Source organism: Notolabrus celidotus, chromosome 9 (assembly GCF_009762535.1).
Source record: "Notolabrus celidotus isolate fNotCel1 chromosome 9, fNotCel1.pri, whole genome shotgun sequence".
NCBI lineage: Eukaryota > Metazoa > Chordata > Actinopteri > Labriformes > Labridae > Notolabrus > Notolabrus celidotus.
Window position 1 is genome coordinate 34,513,084 of NC_048280.1, and position 11,568 is coordinate 34,524,651.

Consider the following 11,568-nt stretch of genomic DNA (forward strand, 5'->3'; position numbering starts at 1 on the left):
ATAGGAAATTGTACAGAGTCACAAAATAAAATGATGAAAAATTGCAATACCTGTCACAATTTTCAAGGACTGATTCTTCTCCAATGCATCTGTCTGATTAAACAGACAGATGCACTGTCTGATGTTTTGTTTTATGATTTAAAGTACAAATAAAATAAGCTTAATTCAAATGCACATGTACAAGAAATCTGTTGCATAATTAAAAATGGTTAATTTCAACACATTTCTGATCATATTTTAGTTATTGATGGGTTGTCATAAGATTATAAGGGGGCTCCATGCCACCCATGGTCACTCCTCTGAGCATGCCCCTGCAGAGAGGTCTGGAAACCTAGAACAGGGGTTAAAATGTATTGCATTAAAGGGACTTCACTCAGATTTTAGAGTGTCTATTGATTAAGAGGCAGGACGACACTGACCAGTCCTGATCCAGATCCAAACCTTCTACCCGAGGAATGGATAAGTTCACAAACTGCTTCAAAGTGGACTCTCTGCCTCTTATTCCTAGTTAGTGTTAATCCCATAAAGAAGTGTAAAGTTACTCTCAGATTATGTTGTGACAGTAAGCTAGCAGCGAGCTTCTCTAGTCACAACAATAAGAGTTAAAACCACCGGGGGATGCTAGCTGTCATTAGCCTACTCGTTCACTGCAGTCCGTCTTCCTCTTACCATGAAATATCACACAGAGGCATGTTCAGGTGTTCAGTCGCAGCAGGTTCCCGTTTTATCTGTGTCAAGAACAGCTTTAGTTGTCGCAGTCGAGATGAATTCGCCTGGTTCTGTCTCGTCAGACTAGCTAGCTGCTGCTAGTTGGTGAGCTACACGTAATCACCCCAACACAGATGACTGACGACGTCACCGGTAGCGTGTGCGCTCATTGGTCAGAAGGACTGAAGGGGCGGAGACTGGCCTGTGCGAGATATCCAATAACATGCGCCCCCTACAGGGGAAGTGAGAGCAGCAGCAGAGATGCAGAGTCAACAACTTGTAGTGCTTATGACTTGATCAGGTAAATTCAGACATCTAAAACGTTTTAAATACATTTAAAACATACTCTCTCTATATAAAGTTGCATAAGCAGTTAGTGGTACGGAACTATATAACAGGAAGTTGAACATTGCTGTATTTTTGCAGGTGTGCATTGACTTACTAGGGAAGAGGATTAGGGCCACTGAAAAAAATATATATAATTAAGGTCAAATTTTTTAAAATTATTATCATTTTGAAAAAAAAGTCAGAATTCAGCCTCTTTTTTTCTCAGAAATCTCAGAAATCTCAAAATTCTGAATTCTGACTTTAATCTCAAAATTCTGACTTTAATCTCAGAAAAATAATAATACAAAAAATGTAACCTTAGTTTGTTTTGGGTTTTTTTCAGTGGCCCTAATCATCTTCCATACTAACTTTCACATCTGCAAATTCATGCAAGTATTTTATTTAATGATTTGCATAGTCAAGCAACTGCTCAAGCTACAAACAATTTTGCATAATTAAAGAAAATGAAAGTAAAATAATATTTTTTCCCTCACTGTCTTGGTTTCAGTCACATGAAACAAAACCCAGATCACTTCTCCTTTCATTTCAGTGTTTTGGTAGCTTGTTGTTGGGGAGACGGATAATAGTAGTTGCAGCAGCTGGAGTCTGGCTCGTCCACAGCAGCAGAGATCCAGAGGAACCTACGAGACAAGGGAGCTCAGGGACTCCAGAAAGGTCTATGGTTAGTAACTTTAATTAGACAGGGAGAGTTAAAGTAAGAGACAGGCAGAGAGAGGAGAGAGAGGGAAAGACAGGATCCCAGTGTGTCAGTCTAAGCCTATAGCAGCATAACTAAGAGGTGGTCCAAGCCTGATCCAGCTCTTACTATAAGCTTTATCAAAAAAGGAAAGTTTGAAGCCTACTCTTAAAAGTAGAGAGGGTGTCTGCCTCCCGGACCCTGAATGGTAGATGACTCCAAAGGAGAATTGAGGGGTCTGATAACTTAAGACTCTACCTCCCATACTACTTTTAGAGACTTTAGGTACGATGAGCAGGGCTGTATGTTGGGAGCGTAGGAGCTCTTTAAGATACATGAAATGCACTTTTTCAAAATGATTGATTATGATGAAACACCTTTGAACTTTTTTGTATTTCTTTATTTAAAAACTGGAGACATACACAGAGGAATAATTACAAGAGCAGATTACAAATCTGTCAATAACAGAAATCATTTTAGGTTCCACAGGCTTAGCAATACTGAAGACGGATAAATGTTTGTACATGAGCTCTCAGGTTTTCATCATGTAGGACATAATTACAGGAAGTCTAAACGTCAATTGAAATGTGTAAGGATAGAGAGGATCTTTGATTTTTGTACAGTGCTTTGTTAATTTACACCAAGATGTGATACATCACTGTAACAAAATAAAGTGAAACATTTTATATATCAGTGCACATACTTCTCTGTCTGCAGAGGGGTTTTCAGCTGAAATGTAGGATTCTGATTTGGTCTGTTGACATCAATGATTGTTATCTCTTTTAATAACAGTCAATAACACAGTAATAACACCAACACTGCGGAGCAAACGTCCTTTGCTGTGAATAAATCTGTGGTTTTAGCAGCAGAATATCTGCATTAATGTCAGTGGGCATGATAATTGACAGTTGGCACCATTAAATGCACTGTAAACAATCTAAATATACTATACAACTTCATATGGGTTCACAAGTGCTAATGCTGCTGTCGCACGTCTGTGCAATGAAACGAAACGCTGCCTTTTTTCAGTTTTACAGGAAATAGGGTGTCGTCGTCCGGGGCGGGATGACCCTCTCGGAGTCAGGCACAGCTCTGAACAGCTTTGGCTCTCTGGTGTTTGCATCTTTGAAGACCATGATGGAGGCGATGTTTCCGCAGCGGTAGCAGTAGTTGGGAGCCGACCACACGGTGACCAGCTTCTCGTCGAACATGAACTTGTAGCCTTCGTGGACGAGTTGATGCGCTCTGCAGATCAGCTTCAGGTTGTTGATGTGGACAAACTGCAATTTGTTTAGAAGACAGAGAGACGGAGAGGAATTAACACAGAGATAAAACATCAGCTTTTATTTACTTTGTTTTTTTGTGACACCTAGGTTGTTGGGGTAAAACCTGATTCAAACTTTTAAGTCGAATCGACGGCATAGCCCACACCGTAGGTCTCTGTGTAGCTCCTGTACCTACGCAGAGACCTAAATCCCTAGTTATTTTATTACTGCTTAAGCACTTCTGGTCAGATGTAGGGATGTAAGGATACACTCAACCCACAGTTCAATTCAAATCCCGATTTTTACTTCACGATACCATTCACTCACGATTCTCTAACGTTTTCAAGAAAACTGGATTGAACTTAAAAATTAAATAACTGTTATTTTATTTCAATTCTCAGATATGGACAGTTGCAGTATATATTTTTCTCTTATATTTCTTTGTAAACAAAGTAATCCATTTTCATTTCTAAGGTGTGTTGTAACTCAAATAAAACCACTGCACACTTTTTTTCAGCACTTTGCAAAAAAAAATTTAAATCACTGTACAAAAATACCTTGTTGTAAATTTTCAGAACAATATAGAGAAATGGAAAGTGAACGATTCCCAAATGAAAGTATGAACTATTAAAACAAATCAGGTAAATCTCTTAAAATTAGGGATGTCAATTTCAAGTATTTTCTGTGATCGATCTTTGGAAATGTTCAAGATCAATTATCGTTTAATCATTTTTTTTTAAAATTCCATGTCAAAAATAATGCCAAGTGTGTTTTTTGCCCCTGAATCAAATGTTCCTTCCTGACACAGTGTATATTACTGACAGTATTAAACAGCTACGATCATATTGAGGAGTTCAAAATGTTAACACGCTGAATATCAACGTGAGGAGCAGGCTTATAAATAATCTCTGTGGACGCATGGTCATAGAGTGAAGACTCAGACTACAACATTTATTGATTTACTTGGATTTTTATTGGATTTACTGCAACAGGACAACTGAACAGGAACAGATTTCAGACTCAGCGTCCAGTTCTCTTGTTCTTATTGAGAAAAATAAACATTTAAACGCCTGAGGTGTAAAACACCTCAACTCAGCGAGTGACGAGAGAGCAGCGCAGGAGACTTAGCCCTAACCCTAACCCCTAACCCTAATCCTAACCCATAACCCTAACCCATAACCCTAAACCCTAAACCCTAACCCTAACCCTAAACCCTAACCCCTAACCCTGACCCTAACCCCTAACCCCTAACCCTAAACCCTAACCCTAACCCATAACCCTTAACCCTGACCCTAACCCCTAACCCTGACCCTAAACCCTAACCATAAACCCTAACCCTAACCCTAACACTAACCCCTAACCCTAACCCTAACACTGACCCTAACCCTAACCCATAACCTAACCCCTAACCAATAACCCATAACCCTAAACCCTAAACCCCTAACCCTGACCCTAACCCCTAACTCTGACCCTAAACCTAACCCTAACACCTAACCCTAAACCCTAACCATAAACCCTAACCCCTAAACCCTAACCCTGACCCTAAACCCTTACCCCTAACCCTAACACCTAACCCTAACCCTGACCCTAAACCCTAACCCATAACCCTAACCCTAACCCTAACCCATAACCCTAAACCCTAAACCCCTAACCCTGACCCTAACCCCTAACTCTGACCCTAAACCCCTAATCCTAACCCTAACACCTAACCCTAACCCTAAACCCTAACCATAAACCCTAACCCTAAACCTGACCATAAACCCTTACCCCTAACCCTAACCCTAACCCTAACCCTGACCCTAAACCCTAACACTAACCCTAAACCCTAACCATAAACCCTAAACCCTAACCCTGACCCTAACTCTGACCCTAAACCCCTAACCCTAACCCTAACACCTAACCCTGACCCTAAACCCTAACCCTAAACCCTAACCCTGACCCTAAACCCTAACCCTAACCGCTAACCCTGACCCTAAACCCTAACCATAAACCCTAACCCTAATCCCTAAACCTAACCCTAACCCAGATACAAATTTTGTTGAATCGATTTTTTACCTTCATGCGATATATCCCTACATCCCTAGTTAGATGCATTCTGTGTTTCACTTTGTACCAGTGACACGCGCAATGACGATAAAGTTTAATCTAATCTAACGCCGCTCCCTCATCCTTGTTTTCTGCTGAGTCTCATTACTCATCGTCCACTCGTCTCCTGTGTTTGTTACGTCTCCTCCTCCTGTCCTGCTCTCTCTGACTTCTAACAGACTCAAAGTTTAAAGCTTGAGTCCATCATTATATAATTTATACAACGTTACATCAGGTTGTCTGTTTTTAATGAGAAAGTGAAATAAAACCTGCAAAACAGACTCCATAAGTTACTGCAGCCTGTTTCCTGCACTCTGATGCAGCAGAGTCTCCAACCTGCAAGATGCACTTTCATTTAACTGCAATGAGTCTGAGTGTTCATTATGGACTTTATCAAAGAGCACTCGCTGCTTGTTGTAAATGTGTTGACTTAAGATAATAAAGAAGAAAGATTTTTGAAAGCATCAAATAACAATAATGCTCATATTAGTGGAGATTAAATTCAGCAAGATAATCTGGAACTGAACGAGATGACAGTAACGTACCTCATTCGTGACCTTGGCACCAAACAGCCAGCCGGCTCCTCGGGGACTGATGGCCCAGGTGTCCACGTCTTCAGGGTCCGACCACACCAGATCACAGAAAGCTCCTTTGTGAGGGATCTCCTGGTTCCGCTCAATCGTTCGAATTTGATCGAGAGTTTTGATGTCCGGGGAGAGGCCTCCATGGACGCAGAGGATCTGCTCGTCCATCAGCTGAAGGCCAACAAGCAAAAACACACACACACACACACGCACACGGACACACACATAATCACAGAGAGAGAGAGAATGGTTGAATACTTACTGTGAGATTTCCAAACAGAAACTTTTTAAGTAAGTGTTTGTTTCCTGGTTTAACAATAACGGAACAGCAAACTGACAAACCTCTGTCAATACTATATATTATCTATTATATATTATATCAATCTGAAAGATCTCATATATCAGTTTACTACAATCAGAAAAATGTGTCTGAATGTAGAACCATCTATTTTCTAACTGCGGTGGATTTGGGGAAACTTTGGGTCCCGGACCGGTTCACTAACTTTCCCCAGGACCGGTTCACTAACTTTCCCCAGGACCAGTTCACTAACTTTCCCCAGGACCAGTTCACTAACTTTCATCAGGACCGGTCGACTAACTTTCCTCAGGACCGGTTCACTAACTTTCCCCAGGACCGGTTCACTAACTTTCCTCAGGACCGGTTCTCTAACTTTCCTCAGGACCGGTTCTCTAACTTTCCTCAGGACCGGTTCTCTAACTATCCCCAGGACCGGTTCACTAACTATACCCAGGACCGGTTCACTAACTTTCTCCAGGACCGGTTCACTAACTTTCCCCAGGACCGGTTCACTAAATATCCCCAGGACTGGTTCACTAACTTTCCCCAGGACCGGTTCACTAACTTTCCCCAGGACCAGTTCACTAACTTTCCCCAGGACTGGTTCACTAACTATACCCAGGACCGGTTCACTAACTTTCCTCAGGACCAGTTCATTAACTTTCCTCAGGACCGGTTCACTAACTATCCCCAGGACCGGTGCACTAACTTTCCCCAGGCCCAGTTCACTAACTTTCCCCAGGACAGGTTCACTAACTTTCCTCATGACCGGTTCACTAACTTTCCCCAGGACCGGTTCACTAACTTTCCTCAGGACCGGTTCACTAACTTTCCTCAGGACCGGTTCACTAACTTTCCCCAGGACTGGTTCACTAACTTTCCTCAGGACCGGTTCACTAACTTTCCCCAGGACTGGTTCACTAACTTTCCTCAGGACCGGTTCACTAACTTTCCCCAGGACCGGTTCACTAACTTTCCTCAGGACCGGTTCACTAACTTTCCCCAGGACAGGTTCACTAACTTTCCCCAGGACCGGTTCACTAACTTTCCCCAGGACTGGTTCACTAACTTTCCTCAGGACCGGTTCACTAACTTTCCCCAGGACCGGTTCATTAACTTTCCTCAGGACTGGTTCACTAACTTTCCCCAGGACCGGTTCACTAACTTTCCTCAGGACCGGTTCACTAACTTTCCCCAGGACCGGTTCATCAACTTTCCTCAGGACCGGTTCACTAACTTTCCCCAGGACCGGTTCACTAACTTTCCTCAGGACCGGTTCATTAACTTTCCCAAGGACCGGTTCACTAACTTTCCCAGGGACCGGTTCATTAACTTTCCTCAGGACTGGTTCACTAACTTTCCTCAGGACCGGTTCATTAACTTTCCCCAGGACAGGTTCACTAACTTTCCCCAGGACCGGTTCACTAACTTTCCCCAGGACAGGTTCACTAACTTTCCCCAGGACCGGTTCATTAACTTTCCCCAGGACAGGTTCACTAACTTTCCCCAGGACCGGTTCACTAACTTTCCCCAGGACCGGTTCACTAACTTTCCCCAGGACAGGTTCACTAACTTTCCCCAGGACAGGTTCACTAACTTTCCCCAGGACCGGTTTACTAACTTTCCCCAGGACCGGTTCACTAACTTTCCCCAGGACCAGTTCACCAACTTTCCCCAGGACCAGTTCACTAACTTTCCCCAAACAGCTCAGAGTTTAGACAAACAGCTCCGTCTGACACCCGGAGCCGAGCTCCTCTGCGTGAACATACTCCACTTCAGCCTCCTCTGCTCCGGGCGTCCCATGGTCCTGATGACCCGGAGACTACGGACTGATAAAACTAATAAATGATAGAAGTCCTGATTCTGAAGTATTTTGTGACTCAGCACTCAGAGATCATTGTAAATGAATCATTTTCAGATTCTGAAGTTTTGATGTCTTTAGATTCAGAGTCAGACGGCTCAAACATGCAGGCTGTGAACTCTCTCTTGACCTGTCAATCAAAGAGTTAGGCCACGCCCACACAGTCCTGAGAAATGCTCTGACCTGTAAAATAAGATGTTTTTGAACAGAGTTTCTTCAGAGTTGTGGATGTTTATTTTCACTCAGATTTTTGTTGAAGCTTGATTACACATTACATTTTGATATTCTATATGAATTTGAAATATTCCATTTACTTTTCCAGAGGCTTTAAAGAACTATGTTTTATCAACCTTAACCTTTTCACACCTTTTACATTCATAACAAACAGAAACGACTCCTCAGTACTCACAGCTGCGACTGTCAACATGTCGAACACTTTGGTGCAGTAACGCCAGGCGTTAGCGTTCCCATACTTGGTCTGGCACTCGTCTGAAAGACACAAACAGAGCTCGTGTGTTTCAAACAGAAGGATGCGGTGATTTCTCAGAGAGGGAGATTTATTGTGACGGTGAAGTTTGTTACCATAAAATCCGTAGACTTGTGTGATCTGTCTGCTCTCGTGGTTTCCACGTAGAAGCGTGATGCGGTCAGGCCACTTGGCTTTCAGGACCAGCAGGTAGGTGAACGTCTCCAGACTGTAATACCCTCGATCAACAAAGTCCCCCTGCATGTGACAGAGGTTACTAACCAGCACAGTGTTGAGTCATCATTAAACAGCATGCATTAGTTTAAATTAATCTCCAGATACGAACCATAAATATGTAGTTTGTGTCCGGAACCTGGCCGCCGGTACGGAAGAGTTCACAAAGATCATAGAACTGAGACGCAAAGAAATGAAAGTTAGTGTCGGTGTAACATTCTTCATGTTAACTAAATATCATGTGACATTTTAACACTGAGTGTTTTTACCTGTCCATGAATGTCACCACACACGGTCACAGGAGTGGACACGGGCTGCACGTTGGACTCCTCCAGGAGAAGGTCGCACACATAGTCACATAACCTCTGTGTGTATGAGAATATAACACAAACATGAGGGTTCAGACAGCTTACAGCACAGGAAGTAGATCTCAAATAACTTCAGGGTTAGAATAATGAGTACACAGTCAATTAGGAGTGCCCCCTTCCTGCCTCTGAAGCATCATTTTAGTTAGTGGTGTGAAGTGAAATTCTACCTCAGCCCTGTGACAATCAAACTGAGGTTACCAGAGGGAGCAGAAGAGGAGTAAAATCTGTGACTGTTCAACACTGAGACGGAAATATGACTTGGGAAATAGGAACTGCAAATTTTGCCATGTTCTTTAGTCTCTATTCTGCATATTCAATCCATAAAAACAATAACTCATGAAACAGAATTGCTCTTCTTTTCCACCTCAAAGTCTAAGTTATCTCACCACTTTCATCTCTATCTCTCTCTCTTCATCTCCCTCTATCCCTCTCTCCAACACAGTAGGTCTCAGCAGATGTGTGTCTAACATGAGTCTGGTCCTGCTGGAGGTTTCTGCCTGTTAAAGGAAGTCTGTCCTTGCCACTGTAACTTCAGGCCCCTCTCCTTTGGAATCATCTACCAGTCAGGGTCCGGGAGGCAGACACCCTCTCTACTTTTAAGAGTAGGCTTCAAACTTTCCTTTTTGATAAAGCTTATAGTTAGAGCTGGATCAGGCTTGGACCAGGTGTTAGTTATGCTGCTATAGGCTTAGACTGACACACTGGGATCCTGTCTTTCCCTCTCTCTCCTCTCTCTACCTGACTCTTACTTTAACTCTTCCTGTCCCATTAAAGTTCCTAACCATAGACCTTTCTGGAGTCCCTGAGCTCCCTTGTCTCGTAGGTTCATCTGGATCTCTGCTGTTGTGGACGAGCAAGACTCCAGCAGCAACAACTACTACTATCCATCTCACCACTATCATCTCTCTCTCTCTTCATCTCCCTCCATCCCTCTCTCCAACAAGGTATGTCTCAGCAAATGTGTAATTTTGTATGTATGTGCTTATATTTTTCTTTAAAGTTTACTGTATGTAATTTTCCATTATTATTATTATCTTAACTACTATTTATAAAATCATTTTGATTTAATCATCTAACTTCTTTTAATTATAATTAAACACTTTATTTATTATAATTATAATTATTTTGTATTAATGTATTTATCTATTTTTTTTCTGAATTTACAGTATATATATTTTATTATTATCCCTATTACTATTTATAAATTATTTTGAGTTATAAATTTTACTTTGTTAATTTGAATATTATTATTTTGTATTTTTGTATGTACTTATATTTTTCTTTAAAGTTTACTGAAGTTTATTATGTATTTTTTTTGTATTATTATCTTAACTACTATTTATAAAATAATTTTGATCTGATCATCTAACTTATTTAAGTTATAATTAAACTTTTTTTTAATTAAAATTTTTTGTACTTATGTATTTATCTATTTTTTTTATTTGCTGTATATCGTTTTTTATTATCATCCGTATTACTATTTATAAATTATTTTGAGTTATAAATTTTACTTTGTTAATTTGAATATTATTATTTTGTATTTTTGTATGTACTTATATTTTTCTTTAAAGTTTACTATGTATTTTTTTATTATTATCTTAACTACTATTTATTATTATCATTATTATTATTATTATTATTATTATTATTATTATTATTAATGATTATTTTGTATGTCTGTATTACTTTCTTTTAATTTTGTATTATCTTCTATGTATTTATCTTTACTTTCAGACTCTAGGCTGGGTTTTTTTTTTTAATTTATTTTGCTGGCTGAGTCTAATAAAAACATTAAAAACAAAGACAGACCCTGTATCTGTGTGGATTGTTATTATAAATCAGTGTAAACACATGTTTGTTAATAACAATCAGCTGTCATCCTGCATCACAACAGTCAGCATCATCACATTATTATGTTAGCAGTAATAGAGCAGTCTCATCCCTCATTCAGTCACATAGTACACAAACTTACACATAGATAAATATATATTGTTGTTGATATAAACATTAAACGTGTTGACTTCCTCACTGAGGTCAGCAGGCTAACACTACAAGCTAGCAGAAGCTCCCGTTAGCTACAACACAACACAACAGTGAGCTAGCGTTAGCATTCCAACACCAACACAAACCTCACTTCACAGCGTTTATTCAAAGTCTCTTTTACCTTCAGGTCATTCTCTGGGAGATATTTACACTGCTTTGCGATCTCTGCATATTTATCCAGATCCAGAGGCGCCATTATTCTACAGCGGTGATGCGCAACCATACTGCGCAACTTCCTGCAACACGCGCCAGCAGGTGGTGCGTTCACGGAGTCTGAGGAAAGTCCTGAACTCACAACGTCAATGTGTTTGAGAACTTCATGGTGTCGTTTGAAGCTGTGCATGTGAGAGAGCAACCTCACAGTGAAGATGATATGATGTCAGTCCTTTTCAGGTATAATACGTGACATAAATAATAATAAAATAATAATAAGATAATAATAAAATAATAATAAAATAATAATAATAATAATAATAATAATAATAATAATAATACATTTTATGTAAAAAGAACTTTAAAAGATTCTCCAAGACACTTTACAAGAAAATAGATTATACAGTAGAAAAGTAAAGGAAAACAGAAAAGCAAAGAAAAGCAAGGCAGCAAAATAAAACAAAACAAGAAAAAAATAA

The 11,568-nt window shown here is 40.2% G+C and overlaps 2 protein-coding genes across 5 annotated transcripts in view; both read right to left on the bottom strand.

Annotated features, from left to right (window-relative positions):
- Positions 1-871, bottom strand: part of golga1 (golgin A1) — a 46,261-nt gene extending 45,390 nt beyond the window's left edge. For all 4 annotated transcript variants that reach the window (XM_034692123.1, XM_034692121.1, XM_034692122.1 and 1 more), the window contains exon 1: positions 670-871. The gene's annotated coding sequence lies outside the window, so the exon portion shown is untranslated. The remainder of the gene's footprint in view (positions 1-669) is intronic.
- A 1,239-nt stretch (positions 872-2,110) lies between these two features.
- On the bottom strand, positions 2,111-11,197 carry LOC117819509 (serine/threonine-protein phosphatase 6 catalytic subunit-like). Its single transcript, XM_034692902.1, has 7 exons — positions 11,058-11,197; positions 8,795-8,890; positions 8,638-8,703; positions 8,408-8,549; positions 8,235-8,314; positions 5,628-5,837; positions 2,111-3,012 (listed from the first exon to the last, which is right to left on the bottom strand). The coding sequence occupies exons 1-7, from the start codon at positions 11,157-11,159 to the stop codon at positions 2,764-2,766; spliced, it is 945 nt and encodes a 314-aa protein (XP_034548793.1). The 5' UTR covers positions 11,160-11,197; the 3' UTR covers positions 2,111-2,763.
- Positions 11,198-11,568: the final 371 nt, after the last annotated feature.